General features: G+C 38.0%; 1 protein-coding gene across 1 annotated transcript in view; it reads right to left on the bottom strand.

Annotated features, from left to right (window-relative positions):
• Positions 1 to 16,114, bottom strand: part of CHMP2B (charged multivesicular body protein 2B) — a 29,752-nt gene extending 13,638 nt beyond the window's left edge. Inside the window, exons 1-2 of the mRNA XM_029213587.1 lie at positions 15,849 to 16,114; positions 507 to 598 (exon numbers count right to left, since the gene is read on the bottom strand). Coding sequence (XP_029069420.1) covers positions 507 to 598; positions 15,849 to 15,882 — 126 coding nt within the window. The 5' untranslated portion in view covers positions 15,883 to 16,114. The remainder of the gene's footprint in view (positions 1 to 506; positions 599 to 15,848) is intronic.
• Between the last annotated feature and the right edge of the window lie 698 nt (positions 16,115 to 16,812).

Below are 16,812 nucleotides of genomic sequence, written 5' to 3'. Positions count from 1 at the left end.
ATACCTCAAACATGGTTTTAAAAAATATTTTAAGCAACATACATTTAAAAGCATAACATAAAAATACAGAAAGATAGCCAATCTATTAAAAAAGTACATTTATTATCACAGAACCAATAACAGTTAAAATATCAAGTAAGACACCTATGAGTTAACATAATTATTTTCTTGTAACACTCTCTTGTTTTCTAGGACTATTTTATCTTTGCTGTTAACTGACAAGGAGGTGGCTGCTTTAAGCAATATTTCTTTCTAGGCATTCATGTCTTTCACAAACTGAAGAATATAATCAGCAGAATACACAATACACAGAATCCTGATAAAAGTCAGCAGAATGACACAGTAAACAAAGGTAAGCAGAAATTGCAGGAAGACGTTAAACGTCATTTCTTAGTAAAGTAAATCACTTACCACCTGTCGTGTCTTTTTCCTAGTTAGCTAATTATTCCAACACTGATTTCTAAATTTGTTTGAAAAGTTAAACTGAAATTTAATGTTTTACTTACCAGCTGTTTTTCTTGTTTCTCTAAAGCTGCTCGATCTCTGATTATAGCCCTCTGTGTACCTCGTAACTCTCGATTCTGTTCCTTTATTACATCTAAGAGAACCACAAAAGAAACCTAAATGTATGAGCTGTAAAATCTTCTTCAATACCATTTAAAATACTGGACTCAGAAACCTCAATTAAAAAAAAAAAAAAACCTTAAATTACAAGATGTTAAATTTTTTTTTTTCAATTCAATATACTAAAAATTAATCAAATGTTAAAACAAATTATAAATATTGATTATATAAAAAAGTACAGACGTGCAAATATGCTATAGTTTAGCCAAAAGTATATATAAATCACAGTAAAATACTCCCTTAGAGAACTGATTATTATACAATGTTTTATATGGCATATATATATATGTCATATGCATACACACGTGGACGCACACACACACACACACACCCTTCTCATCTCTCCTTACTCCAGTATTACATGAAATTCCAAGAAAGAAGACAAGCAATGTGTTTATTAAATCTTTTCTTCTACACTAAGTCATCATAACAAAGTGAACCAGCCGACCTTCCAATGAAGCAGACCTGGATTTGAATCGCACCTCTGCCACTTGATAATTATATGATGATACCTTGCAAAGTTAGTTAACACTCTAAACCTCAGGTTTCTTCCAAAATTAGGATTGTTGTTAAGGAGTAAATAACATACACAATGCCCTGATATATTGTAAGTGTCCAGTCATTGTTAATGTCTTTCTCATTTATCTCAATTCATCTGGATCCACCAGTCTCACCTTTTTTTAAAAAAGTTTTTTTTGATGTGGACCATTTTTAAAGTCTTTATTGAATTTGTTACAATATCGCTTCTGTTTTATGTTTTGGTTTCTTGGCTGTGAGGCATATGGGATCTTAGCTCCCCGACCAGGTGTCGAACCCACACCCCCTGCATTGGAAGGCGAAGTCTTAACCACTGGACTGCCAGGGAAGTCCTAATCTTACCTTTTGAAGAATTAAAATATTAGTCTGAGACTGACAGACTATCATGCGTTAACTGTTACTAAATAGTGATTTCTTCAAAGGATCACAGATATGGATAGCAATGCTTGCCAAAACTGTTCCCTCATTGTCAGGAATCTTGCTAAGTGCTTACATACAGTATACAGTATAATGTTCACAATAATGCCATGGAGTTGGTTTTTCTATTATTTTATATATATGAGAAAACTAAGTATTAGTAAGTTTAAATAATGTGCCCAAGGAATCCAAGTGTTGTCTCCTGAATCAGTGATCTTAATCATTTCACTAGAGTACCTTTTTAGTAAAGAGGTAGATTTAAAACCACCACCACCACAACAGAAAGAATAGTCTCTTCATCAAATGGCACTGGGAAAACTAGATATTCACATGACACACACACACAAAAAGAAATTGGACCCCTACCTCACACCATATATAAAAATTAACTCATAAAAGATTAATGACCCAAATATAAGAGATAAAATCATAAAACTCAGAAGAAAACACAGGAGTAAATCTACATGATTTGGGATTTGGCAACTGATTCTTAGATATGACACTAAAATCACAAGCAACAAAAGAAAAAATAGATAAACGGGACTTCGTGAAAATTAAAAACTGTGATTAAAGGACATTACCAAATGAAAAGACAGTGTAGAAAATGGGAGGAAATATGGGCTTCCCTGGTGGTGCAGTGGTTGACAGTCTGCCTGCCAATGCAGGGGACATGGGTTCGTGTCCTGGTCCGGGAAGATCTCACGTGCCGCGGAGTGGCTGGGCCCGTGAGCCATGGCCGCTGAGGCTGTGCGTCCGGAGCCTGTGCTCCGCAACGGGAGAGGCCACAGCAGTTAGAGGCCCGCATACCGCAAAAAAAAGAAAATGGGAGGAAATATATGTAAATTATATATGAGTCTAGTATCCAGAATATATAAAAAACTCTGACAGCTCAAAAACAAAAAACAAACAACTCAATAAATGAGTGAAGGCCTTGAATAGACATTTCTCCAAAGATACACAAATGGCCAATAAACACTTGGAAAAGATGCAAAATATCATTAGTCATTAGGAAAACCAGATACCACTTCACATCTGCCAAAATTGCTATAATCAAAAAAAGGAAAATAAGTGTTGATTTGCCAGTAGGAATGTAGATTATTTCAGCCACTGTGGATAACAGTTGGGTGGTTCCTCAAAAAGTCAAACATAAAATTACCAAATCACCTCACAATTCCCCTCCTAGGTATTCACCCAAAAGAACTGAAACAAGTACCTAAACAAATACTCTCTACACAAATGCAGCACTATTTACAATAGTCAAAAGGTGGAAGCAACTCAAATATCCATGAACTGATGAATTGATAAACAAACTGTGGTGTATGCATATAATATAATGGAATATTGTTCAGTTATTTAAAAAAATGAAGTACTGATACATACTGCAACATGGATAAACCTCAAAAGCGTGCTAAGTGAAAGAAGCCAGTTACAAATGGCCTTTTATGATTACACTCATATGAAATATCCAGAATAGGTCCACAAAGACAGAAAGCAGATTGATAGTTGCCAGGAGTTGGAGAGAGGGGGGACGGATGAGTCACTACTTAATGGATATAAGGTTTTATTTTAAAGTGATGAAAATGTTTTGGAACTAGACAGCGTAGTTATACACCATTGTGAATGCACTAAATGTTACAGACCTGTTCACTCTAAAATGACTAATGTCATGCGACTTTCATCTCAATTAAAACAGCAGCAAAGCCAGCAACCGTTATCCTTTTTAGTGATGGAGCATCACAACTTATATACTACACATTTCTGTTTTAATGAAACTTTACTCAGAATACAAATAACTAATTACACTGAGTAATAGGCACTATACTAAGTGCTTCACAACAACCCCCAAAGGTAGGTACTATTATCTCACTTGTTTCAGAGGGGGGAATTGATATTTGGTGAGGTAATCTGCCCAAGGGAGAAAAAGTGGTAGGATTCACATACAGCCATTCTGATTCCAAGGCCTCTGATTTTAAATATGCTATTACACTGTGAAGCTTTTAGGAAAACAAAAAGTAAAGTTATCAGAGACATAATCCTTATAAATATAGATCCATATCAATAAAAATACTGTTAAAACAGAATGAAAAACATTTCATGTTATTATATAGAATATAACTAATCAACTACAATGACTTTCTGAATAAAAGTTAAAATAAGATGCCAGAGCTCCTATATCCTACATACAAGACATCTATTTCTCCTCCTTTTCTTACTCTGTTTCTCAATGAAGTTATATTGGTGGACATCTCATGCTCAGGATTTACTAAGAATTCTATATGTTCCTTAAATATAAGAATATGAAACCATAAAATATCTATATGGGAGGTGAAAAGAGAGGGAGCTCTCTCCCTCCACCAACTTTCTTCTGGATGGGAAACATGTTTCATTTAAAAAAGAGGGAAGGAGATATTCTATAGACAAATGTATTTGGGAAATGTTCAAGTTGGAAAAAAAAATAAACCGATTTCTTTGCTTCAAGGCTTCTAAGAACGTTTAACATAAGAATATACATTGTCAATCTTTAAGGGGAGAATATGTGATAGATTGTTTCCCAAATTTATTAAGCCAAGGATCCCTTTTGAGAAATCTCTATTAAAATTTCTCAGATACAAATGTTTCATGGAGCATTGGTTGGGATCCTATTCTAAAATAACATGACTTATTAGTTTGCTAGGGCTATCATAACAAACACCACAGACTGAGTGCTTAAACAACAGAAATTTATTTTCTCCTAGTTCTGGAGGCTGTAAATCCAAGATTAAGGTGCTGGTAGGGTTGGGTTTTCCTGAGCCCTCTCTCCTTGGCATGCAGATGTCCACCTTCTTGCTGTGTCCTCACATGGCCTTTTATCTGTGTGTGCCCATCCCTGGTATCTCTTCCCCTTCTTACAGGGACACCAGTCCTATTGGATTAGGGCTCCACCCTCATGATCTCATTTAACCTTAATAATCTCCCTAAAGACCCTATCTCCAAATACAGTCACATTAGGAGTTGGGGCTTCAACATACCAATTTTAAGGGGACATAATTAGGTCCACAACACATGATATTTTTCCTCTGACATCTACAGATTCATACTAAACAAAATAACAAAGAAAGCTCTCATTTCCCCTTTCAAAACAGTCGTCAGCCTTTTCATCCTCAACATTTAAACCCTCTAAATTTTTATCTTTTGGTCTTAGTTCCCTATTTTGCCCAAGGCAATGGATTGGTATGAAAACATTCAACACTTATCCTACTATTTCAATAGAAAATATGCCCTAAATTTAAAACTATGAAATTACAAATGAACTTTTAGAGTACAGCCCCTTTATACTAAAAACTCCCTGAACTCAACTAGGATAAGATGAAATATTAAAATAATGATGACGGTCTCCTAAAGTTACAAAAGTACTGGGCTGAAAGAGAAGTCACTGTATTGATAAGTTGAATTGTGACCAGGTAATTGACACAGTGCAAAGCACTGTGAAACACTACTGAAAGCCTTGACTGCTAAGATCTAGAATGTTATCCACATACATTTTTTTCATTACTTGGGTGGCATAATGAAAAATACATTATTTGGTCTTTGGCTTGAGTTCCTGGCACAAAGGTCCTAAAACCCTTGGAATTTCCTGAGTGATAGAAACATCTTTTGACTCAGAGAGGGGTACACCTAGATAGCTTCAGGATGGGGCTGGTTACCAGAAAGTCCAAATATTTGATTAGAAGGTGGGAAATTTCAGCCCCATCCCTCAGGAGAGGGGAGTGGGACCAGAGGTTGGGTTATAATAACTCTTGAACAAAGAGATCAGAAGAGCTTCTGGGCTCGTGAACATATTGATGTTCTGGGAAGGTAACATGTACAGAGAGGGCAGAGAAGCTCTGAGCTGCACCCCTCACCACCGCCCCCCTGCATAATAACTTGCTTCCGTTTGGCTGTTCCCGAGTTGCATCCTTATAATAAAATGGTAATACTAAGTAAAGCACTTTCCTGAGTTATGAGTTGTTCTAGTGAATTACCAAACCTGAAGAGGGAGTTGTGGTGACACTAGAATTTACAGCTGGTCGGTCAGAAGTACTGGTGGTAATCTAGGACTGTGACTGGCCTCTTAAGTGAGGACAGTCTTGTGGACAGAGCCCTTGACCTGCGGTGTGGGGTCTGTGCTAACTCTAGACAGTTAGTGTTAGTATTGAACTGAACTGCTGGAGACACCCAGTTGGTGTCAGAGAATCAGAGTAAAGAACAGATATAGCCATCTTTCTTGAAAAACAAGTAGGACATGAAATTTTAACAAAACATAATTTAAATGGTTTGACTTCACTTTTCTTAATTTTATGTAACTATGTGTACCATAACTGTCACTGTATATAAGAGAAGGAAAATAAAGAAAATTAACTACTGCATATTCCACAGCCTATTGTTAATAGACCTATTAATATTTAAACAGTTCTAGGCTATAAACCAAGAGCATCTAATGTTATACTAAAACAGAGTCATAACACTTTAAAACATAGTAAGGTAAGTAGGAAAAGACAGTAAAATATTTTTTCATATGAGATGACAGGTATATCTTATAAAACAAATTACTCTTTAATTTTCTTTAAAAACAATCCCTACACTAAACCCCCAGTTGGTCTTCTAGATAATTCAGAAGGAATAACATGAGAAAGATTCTGAGACAATTTTAATGTTTTTAAGGCCAAGTTTATTCCCAATCATATTTATTTCTTAGTAGGTCTGATTGATTCCTAAGATTACAAGCTCTTTAAGAGCAAGGAACACATTTTATTTTATTTACCTATCTGTATTCCCATTTTACTTTGTGTCAACAACTATACCAATATATTAGTTAACGGTAATCTAAGGCAGCACAAACATATATCAAAATGTAAAAGGATTTGCCTTATAGTCATAATTTAACACATTTCTTTAAAAATGTATAATAAAATCTATTGGTTATCAAGAAAGATGGCTGATAATTTAACAAATTATCATAGTAAGATCTGAACTACGATAGATACCTTTCTACAATGGAAAAATGTAACACTGAAATAATCAGATGTTTCTCTTACAATTTTTTGCTGTCCCGTTTTTCATTCTGAGTTATGACCATAACAGAAATATGTGCAAGTACTGCTGACCTAGGAGAGACGGAGCGCTTGGCTCTGCCTATCCTGTGCTTCCCTGTGCATCCCGTTTCCTCCTCTAGTCAAGATCACTCCCTGAACTCTCATACGCCAGCACTTCTTCTACCTCGTGGGGCACTGTGAAGTGTTTCGTAACAGGTGGCTATAGGGAACTTGCACAATGTGAAAATACATGGGACTGCCTGTGGCGTGCTCTCTCTGTTACCATTTGGTGAGGTCCAAAGGGTCTGGGAACTCCCCCACCCACCACCCTCTCCTCACCCACACCCAGCACAACACTGAGAAAAAGCCACTCAGGCCTGCTCCACTCTGGGAGCTAAAGCCTGTCTCAAGCCTTTCAGGCTCTTTTTAACTGAACAAAAGAAGGCATGTATACATTAGAGTGATAAGATCACTGATGTAAATTTTGGACTTAAGAAGATACAGACAGAAAAGCTCATTCTGTACTCTTTGGTTCTGAGCCAATAAGGCCTATCTGCTTACAGAAAAAAGAAAGAAAAAAGCCAAAAAATAAAAAATAAAATCTAAAAGAGCCTCTCATGTGGTCTAGCTCACTAGAATTCTCTACTGGGATTTGAGGCCAAGCCCCAACTTGAACTATGGCTGTCCTTCTAGACCCTGCTCATTTACATGCTATTTGCACATCTGAGGCTTAAAGCAAAAAGTGGTTACCAACTGCAAATACAGACATTCAGTAATTTGTGAGTAATATCCTCTAAAGTGCCTATCGTTTGAGAAAAGGGAGGGGGCCTGTCTCAAGCTCTCCGGAAAGTTCAGGATTACTGCCCCATGAGCGCTAAGGCACAACTCACCGACTGTACCACTCAGCTGGATACAAGCCGGTCTCTTAGACAGCATCCGCGTACCATGTACTGGGTTTGCCACTTTACTATAAGGTCGTGATGGACTTTTTAATCTAATATATTTTTTCTGCTTTTAAATGTATTTCTTCAGAGAAAAATCATTTTGATTTATGCAACTTTATTGCCTACCAATTATCCTGAATCTAATGATCACATGGGTTGAGAAAGGAGCACAAAATGCTCCCACATCCTGCTTTACCATCTCCATTAACTGGGTTTTGGAAATCAAGATCCAAGAGGAAAGTGAGCTTCCTCTTCAGATTTCATGTGCAAGCTCTGCAAGCTAGTATCAATGGAAATAGTGGGTACTCTGGCACTGGTATAGTGGGACAGTGGATATTAGATAAACCCTGATCGTGGCTATGAACAGAAGAGCTGGGAGTGTGAGTTCAGCTAAAGCAGTCATGGTGGAGCTCACCAATGAACAATAAAGGGGGATGGGGGTCCTGGCCATTTGGGGCTATACCATTTTCTTAGGTTGATGAAGAGAAAAAAACTGCAAAAATGCTCCAAACTCAAAGGTTAAGGGGTAAGAAACAAATACTAAAGGCCAGTAACCAGAAAATACCAGCTCTAAAAGCCAAATTTACTCAGAGGCAGAAGGACAATGACAATGAGAGAGTGGGTGAGGAGAAATCAGAATTTGATATGCAAAGCAAACTTGTTTCTCAGGCTTTGGACATGATATATGAGAAATCAGGGAGAAAAGGTATCAGCTTAATTAACCAGTTTTAAACACATGAAAAAGAAAAAATAAAAACAAAAATAACTAAACTATAGGAAACAGAAAGGACAGTAGAGAATCATGCCAACAGCTTTACTCTATACAAAGATCCACTTAAGAACAAGGTTGAAGTTGAAAAACTCAGCAGGACTCACTTGGGAGGAAGAGGTAAAACACTAAGAGAATAGGAGTCTAGCCCTAAGGTAGGATAAAAGGAAGCAATAAGGAATGTTTTTTCCCCCACCAGTAAAGTCTCAAAAGTCACTGAAGCCCTGAGGAATTCATTGAAATGAATTTGTTCATTATTATTAAAATATCAGTGTTTTCAAGAGCTGAAGGAAGGTTTTGAGATGTCAGCTGTTGGCACATCTTTGGGTCTTATGTGGTTCTCAAAGACACAGCCTTTGGCATCATCATCAATAACAGCTTCAGAAAACTGTCAAAGGGCAGTTTTCAGCTTAGATAAGTAAGGGAATGAGGGAATGACCCTTTGAAAGAACAGTCTCACAGATATATGGATGGACTTGAAGGTAGAAAATGGTAGCATGAAAAGAAATACCAGTCTTTGGTATCATGCTTGGGATGGAGAAATACAGAGGAAAGATATTTTCCTACAGAAATATCTGTTCCTAGGCTTCTGAAAGGGCCTCCTGCCTTGCTGTTCTCTATGCCTAGGAGGTTCACGTACCAGATCATCACATGACTATTTCTTCTCAACATTCTGTTTTTCCCTCAAATGCCACATAAGTCGGGAAATCTTTTTTCATCACTCAGGTAACCACTCTCCCATACACACAAACAACAACAACAAAAACAGCAATAATGGATTTGGGGGGGGGCAATAGAGGAAATTTTGAATTCCATTCCATATTAAATAATGTTATTGTATACTATTAAATTTTTTGAGAGTCATCATGGCATGTGGTTATACAGGTGAACATCCTGTTCTTGGGAAATATTTGGTGGACTATTCAGAGATAGTTTCATTATGTCTATAACTTACCCTAAATAGTTCAACAAGAACCCACATGTGTGTACATAAGTACATATAAAGACATACAAACATAGAGGAGGGAGAGAGAGAGCAAATGTGGCATAATGTTAATAACTGGTGCATTTAGGCAATGCGAAAATGGGTGTTCATTGAATACTGTCACTTCAACTTTTCTGTAGATTTGAAATTGTTCAAAATAAAAAGAGAATAGTCTACATTCCTAAAAATAAACAAATAAATAAATAAAAGTATGAAAAATTTTTGCTCAGAAAAATGCTCAGAAGAGAGAATGGTGCTCCTGAATTCCTTATTCAATTATTTTTCTTTGGTGTGCCAAGAATTTAGGGACCAAACAGAAAGTAATTTGAGTTTTTAAATATTCAGAATAATAATCACTCTGGGAACACACAACACGCTAGGAAAGATCTGGGTACTTACTGTAGGTAGCACCATAAGAATTTTGTATTTTACTTGGAAGAAAGCAGAATGTTTCTGAAGGGGATCTAATATATAGAGATGGCAAATTTTATTCCTTCTTGAGCTATAAAAAATGTGGCATCACAACTGACTCTTGACAGATTTATCCAACTTAGTCAAAACTTCACAGGTTCTGAACTCTGGAAAACTAGCATACATGGATATCACCCCAATGAGGCAAAACCCAAGAAGCTTTGTTCCTCTACTGTCAGTAACATTACTCAAATTATCTCTAAACTTGTACTAAGGTTCGAGGTGAGTGGCGATAATATGGATGTAGACTATAGTAAGCTCTGGATACTGGGAACACAACTTTTGGTTAGTAAATGCTACTATTTTGGAATTTACTCTCTAAATTCTAAACTGCTGCAGCTATTTTCATTTATGCTGAAGACTCTCTGCAACCTTGCAAATGTGGAATGAAGGAAAAACTTCGAAAAAGCATAATCCAACTTTGGAAGTGCGTGAGGATCTACTTTGATTCTGGCGAGTGCAAATCGGGAAGCAGATGGGAATTCTATGCAAAAAGTCATCATAATTTAAAATATGTCAGCGTGAGAAAGAGTATGGTATATGCAGATGAATATGAGAAGTGTTCTTGGAGAGTAAAATGACATGGCTAGAAAGGAAGACAAGGACCAGATCAAGCAGGGCCATACATACCTTATTAAAGAGCATTCACTCGATCCTTTTAGTGCTAGAGACTCAATAAATGGATATATACTTAGGACTAGCATAGTAAGATTTGGATTTCATATATATCAATCACACAGGCAACTTTGTATTGAGTTGGCCAAAAAGTGTCTTTGGTTTTTCAGTAAAAATAAAAGACACATTTTTCATTTTCACCGAGAACTTTACTGAACAACGTATTCACCATTTTGTTCCACTACCTTCTGCCATTTTTCAGGCAACTTCATAATTCCATCTTCCCAAAACTTTTTATTTTTTTGAGAAAAGAACTGTTCCAGGTGCCTTTTACAGTCTTCCAGGGAATTGAAATGTTTTCCATTAAGAGAATTTTGTAAAGACCGAAATACATGGAAATCCGAAGGTGAAATGTCTGGTGACGGCGGATGAATCAGAACTTCCCAGCCAAGCTGTAACAGTTTTTGCCTGGTCATCAAAGTAACATGCAGTCTAGCGTTATCTTGATAGAAGATTATGCGTTTTCTGTTGACTAATTCTGGATGCTTTTTGTCGAGTGCTGCTTTCAGTTAAGTCTAATTGGGAGCAGCACTTGTGGGAATTAATCGTTTGGTTTTCTGGAAGGAGCTCATAACAGAGGACTCCCTTCCAATCCCACCATATACACATCACCTTCTTTGGATGAAGACCGACCTTTGGTGTGGTTGGTGGTGGTTCATTTTGCTTGCCCCATGATCTCTTCCATTCCAGTAGCCAATCACATGCAGAAATACAGTCAAGTTTTTTTTCATTAAACTTATGTGGAACCCAAACATCAAAGTGATTCACATAACCAAGCTGGGGCAATGGATTTTCAACGCTTGATTTGGATATTTTGAGTATGTTGGCTATCTCACAAGTGGTATAACATTGATTGTTCTCAATTAATGTCTCGATTTGATCCCTATCAACTTCAACTGGTCTACCGGACCGTGGAGCACCGTCCAGCAAGAAATCTCCAGCAGGAAACTTCGCAAACCACTTTTGACACGTTTGATCAGTCACAGCACCTTCTCTATACGCTGCACAAATCATTTTTTGCATTTCAGTTGCGTTTTTACCTTTCTTGAAATAATAAAACATAATATGCCGAAAATGTTTTTCTTCCATCTTCAATATTAAAATGGCTACACAAAAATTCACCAACTTTGATAAGTCTTTTTTTTAAATGCACGCTGATATGACAGTCATTACACACAATCTAACAAAATTGTTTCGAATGAAGTTAAAGACAACTAAGTGCTACTAGAGCCATCTTACAGAAAAAGACAAACAAACCTTTTGGCCAACCCAATAGATGAATGATTTAAAGGCTATGAAGTTACAGGAAAGAAACACAGAAAAGTGATGTAGTAAAGTGTAAGATAAATGGGATCTGAATAAGAGCAAGGAAGATCATATGTGCCAAACACTTAAGAGGCAAAAGGGACAGGACTTGGTAATTAATTGAAGATAGAGGGCAAAATCAAGAAGTGCCAAACACTAGAAGAGGAGAACCCAGTAAAGGAACTGACTTGAAGGAGATGGTGATGAATTCTGTTTGGGATCTAATTTGAGGTATTTGGGACATCAAGGCGGAGATACTTAGCAAACTATTGGATATATTGGTCTGAAACTCAGAAAAATATATCTAGAGATACACAATTGGGATCCATCAGCACTTGGGTTATATCTAAAATAATAAGAGTTTAGATAAGATCATGTAGGGAGAGAATGTACAATTAGAATAGTGGTAGTTCAAGATGGAACCAAGAAAAATACTAACATTTAAAGGGCAGGTTCAAATAAGAAAGGAAGAAAGGAGGAGAGAAAAGGAAGAAAGGAAGAAAGCAGGGAGGAAAGAAGGAAGGAAGAAAGAAAGGAAAAATGAAAGAAAAACATAAAAGGAAAAAGAAAAAGAGTAGTCAGAAAAATTTGAGGAAAATTAAGACAGTGTTATGTCATGCGAGCTGAAAGAAAATTTCAAGGAAGAAATTATTGTCAAAATCAAATGCAAAACATAAGCCCAAGAGACGATCACTAAAAAATGACCACTGGATTTGGTGATCTAGAAGTCATTGATGATCTTAGCACGATCTCATTCATTACATGAGATGTAAAACAAACTGCTGTACAATGGGGGGCATCAGAGAAGTAAAGAAGTGAAGATAGGAGACATCACCACTCCTTCGAGAGGTTTCGAAGAAGAGCAAAAAGAGACTGGAAAATACTTCCTAAGAAAATGCTGGGTTAAGGGACAGTCAGGAAAAGGAGGGTTGTTTCCAGTTCTACCACCATTAGAAATTAAAGTTCTAATACTAATTCTGAGAGAAAAGAGTCTGGCTCACAGACAAAAGGTAGGTGTACATGGTACCTACCAAAAGCTGAGAATTCCATGTACTTAGCAAGAACAGCAAAATTAAACTGTGCCACAGGCCCTCCAATAAGAAGAAATAACAATGATAATACCCAAAGAGATGAGGTCCTGGCTCTGCTGTAGGCCCGTACCCAAGTTAATTTAGTAGCTGTGTGATCTTGGGCAAGTTACTTAGTCCTTTGCCTCTCAGTTTCCTCATCTATAAAGTGGGGATAATAATAGTACTTATAGGTTTTGTAAGAATTAAATAAGATACTGATACAAAATGCTAACAGTGCTGGCTTAGAGTAATACCTCAAATTTGTCTTTGGTGAGGATAACAGACAAAAAGTATATAGTGCCTAAAGAACTTCACTTTTTAAGAGGCATATTTAGTTGTGCATTCATGACAAGTCCTCATGGCATCCTGATTCACAGGTTCATAATTAGCTTCAATAAATAGGTCACCATTAGTCCACTTAGGAAAAAAACAAAAGAAAAACAAAAAACAAAAAAACACTGTAGATAAACACGTTGCCATATATATGCCTTATATATATATATGTGTGTATAACTTATAAATCAGTAAAAGTACTCAACTGTAATTTCAAATTCAAAAGAATCTCTTCTTTAGCACTGAGGTACAATTCTCATTAATTTTTGTAACAAAGTATACACTGCAGAGACTTGTTCATCTTTATGTCAAAAATGAATTAAACATAACTCTGAATAGTAATAAGTGCTCTAATGTTGTCTCCCTTTTTAATTTATATGTGCAGTATTCTTTAATGATATAGTACGCAACTCTTCTAGCCAATTCAAAGAGACAAAAAGATTCAATTATTCTCCAGCTCTATAAGCAGTTACATATTTTCTTTTATATCAGAATTCATTAATGCTGAAACAGATAAAAAGACAGCATACAGTAAAAGATCTTGTGATCAATAATCAACGAGTCTAAGGATCTGGGAGAAATGCATAAGAATACATTTAATTTCATAATATATAGCCTCATTATTGCTAAGAAGAATGCTGTCACCTTTTAAACAAAACACCTGATTTTTGATAAAACAAAGAATAAAAACATCAGTAAATCTCTAGATCAAAATAGTGAAAGTACAGGTCGACAGTTAAGATGTCATTAAGTGATCTGAATTGACATGATAATTTAAGAAAACGTCAAGTATGCAGTTTGGTAGTTATAGTAAATGTACAGTGGCCAAATTTATATTCAGAAATTTCATACACAGATCTTTAAGACAGTAGTATAGTTCCTGCCAAAAGTCCTTAGAATCTTTTTCTCGCAAATAAGTGTATTTAGCAAAAACATTATTTCTTGGATGAATTAACCTAACTTCAAATAAATATACAGTTAAACACCCTCACTGCACATCCTCATTGTCTTTTTTTTTTTCTGCTCTATACTTCAAGTACAATAATCCCTAGATTGCCAAAAGCACCAGGAAGCACAGCACTAAAAATATAGAACTGATATTCATGTCTTTGTAAATATTTTACAGATATCAAGCAATTAAAGCTAGGATGTTTGGCTTATAATGTTAATTTTTAAAATTTAATTTGTAACATCACAGTAAGAAAGATGCAACCCTTTTCCTCTGTTTAGTAAATTCTCACTCTATAAAACTGAAACAAAAAAAATGAACCTTTTTTTCCCCTGGAGTACTATACAATGACTGAAAATCGTATTACTGGTACTGAAACACTGAAAAACTAAAGTGCCATGTTAAAGATTAAACAGGATTCTCAGGTAAAACACACATAAAACTCATTTCACATAATTGTATTACTTCCTATCCCAACTTGGTAGTTATTTCAGGTGTTGTAAGTGGTATTTCTCAGTTAATAAAAGGTCAATTTCACCCACTCAGAATAAGCAAAAATATTATTATGCTCTGTGATAAATTAGGGGTAAAATGACATTATGTGTTGAAGTAAAGGGTAGGGTGGCAGAGTAAAGATGATGTTTTTGTCATCCTCCACAAAATAATTGTGCTGGCATTGGAAAAGTCACTACAAAGGAATGAAGGAGTTACCCCAGGTCTGTACTGAGCACCCTGTTTGTACCAATCACTGTCTAGCTACCACTGCTCCTTTTGTGGCAGAGTTAGACCCCTTACAAAGAAGTGATTCTTCGACTGAACCAACAACAACCTAGATTCAACATGTAATGAGAAACACGATTTTTAAATAACTTGAATGAATTTGATTCCTAGTAGAGTCAATGAAAGTATCAAGACTAATTAAACAGTTATATAAACACATATCAGTCATTCCTTATAAATACCCATTTGTATATTCCTGTACATTCACTTCTTTCCCCCTTAACATGACATTGAGCTAAATGTCTGAAGCAATGCAAGTATCTTAAAATGTAAACTTCTATGCAGATAATGCATACCATATCTCTTCAGATAGCAAAAGATAATCATAAGGGAGAAAAATCTACTATGAAAACTAAATCCAGGCACTTCCCCTGGATTTCTTTAATTTTTCTACCGGTGTCAGTCAAGAAGCATTTTTTTCACGTCTCTATTGATGGGGTGTTCCTAGGGCAAGACCGGCCCGTACCCAAGTTCATTTTGTAACAGTAGCCTATTACACCCTCCCCCACCTCAACACAGGTTTCCGGTTTGGATGCCCAGAAGTAGTACGGCTCCAAACTGAAGGAGCAGTAAACCAAGCAGGGGAAACCAATAAGAAATTCATCAAATCACCAAATCTAGTGACACTCAAGGGTCAGCCGCATCCTGCCTCCTTGTATGCTCAGGATCCCGCTAAAGGAGAAACCTGGGGGCGGGGCTGTTAAGGACTATGTTATCAGAGAGAGGAAGCCAGACTGCCCAGGTGAGGTTGAGGTGGGGCGAGTCAGAAGAGATAGGGTAACAGAAAAGTGACGCACGAGGTAGGTCAAGTGGTTACCTGTGGGGCCACTTGATCCAGCCCCGCCCCCAGGGACAGCAACAAGAATCGCGGCCGGAAGCCCGCAAAATACGCCGGGGAAAGACAGAGCTGGGCCCCTTCGGCCCGGCCTGGAACTCACCATCCACGGTTTTCTTCTTGAAGAGGGACGCCATGGTCAGGGACCGCGCCCGGGCAGCCCGGCTCGGCCCGGTCCGGCCCGCGACTGGGAAAGAACCGGAGGGAAAGGACAGGCCTTTGGAGGGCTCGGGATGGCGGAGCGGATGGGCAAGAGAAGAGGGCGGGGTCTCTAGACAGGACACGCGGAGGGCGGGTATCCACGAACCCTGCCGCAGCGGAGTTGCCCTCAGCTCAGGTGACCGCGAACTAAGACACTTTTTGGAGAAGTCACTTGCAGGCAGCGCCTGCGCGATCTGCGCGCGCGCCTGCGTACTGCGGCGCCTGAAGCTGCAGCCGTTGCCCTCAGTTCAGCTGCTGCCCGCTCTCCTGCTTGCAGCGTCCCAGTGTGGCGAATCATGCGAGGCTAGAGGTGGTAGCAGTGCGTAGGAGACTGCGGGCTGTGTCAGGTAGCTTCTAGGTGCGGGTTCCGTGCTGAATGCTGACAGAGATGAGCCTTACTTAGCGCTCTTCTTGACCCGGAGAGGCTGGAAGTAAGGGGGTCCCCAGAATCCTGGGACAAGCGTGGGTCGTCCTGGAACCAGTTGATTTACGACCATCCCCTTGCTGTCTGTATCAAGGCATTCATAAGTGCAGGGGCTGGTGTTAATGCTGAGGTCCGATCCCCGGTGGTGTTTGTCTCGGGAGTTCACGTTCTTTTGGGCCCTGACTTGCTCAGCGGTCTCTCCGACGCCACCCACGCAGCCCCCTGCCGGACCCGAGGCGCTCACTGCGGCCCTGAGCCCGAGGCTCTGACCACCAGGTGTGGGTCTCCGGGGATCAGGTTTCTAGGCTTGGGAGTGGCGGAGGAGGAAGGGAATGGGGAGTAGCTTCCTTAAGGCAACATTTTTTATTGAATGTTCTTGGCTGGAAACATGAAAAAAATCCATACACATTTGTTGTATACCGGTTTAAATGTCTCCAACTCT

Source organism: Monodon monoceros, unplaced genomic scaffold (genome assembly GCF_005190385.1).
Source record: "Monodon monoceros isolate NGI ecotype Baffin Bay Population unplaced genomic scaffold, NGI_Narwhal_1 Super_Scaffold_11, whole genome shotgun sequence".
Classification (NCBI taxonomy): domain Eukaryota; kingdom Metazoa; phylum Chordata; class Mammalia; order Artiodactyla; family Monodontidae; genus Monodon; species Monodon monoceros.
Note: the sequence above shows the minus strand (reverse complement) of the source record. Positions and strands in the feature narration are given on the sequence as shown.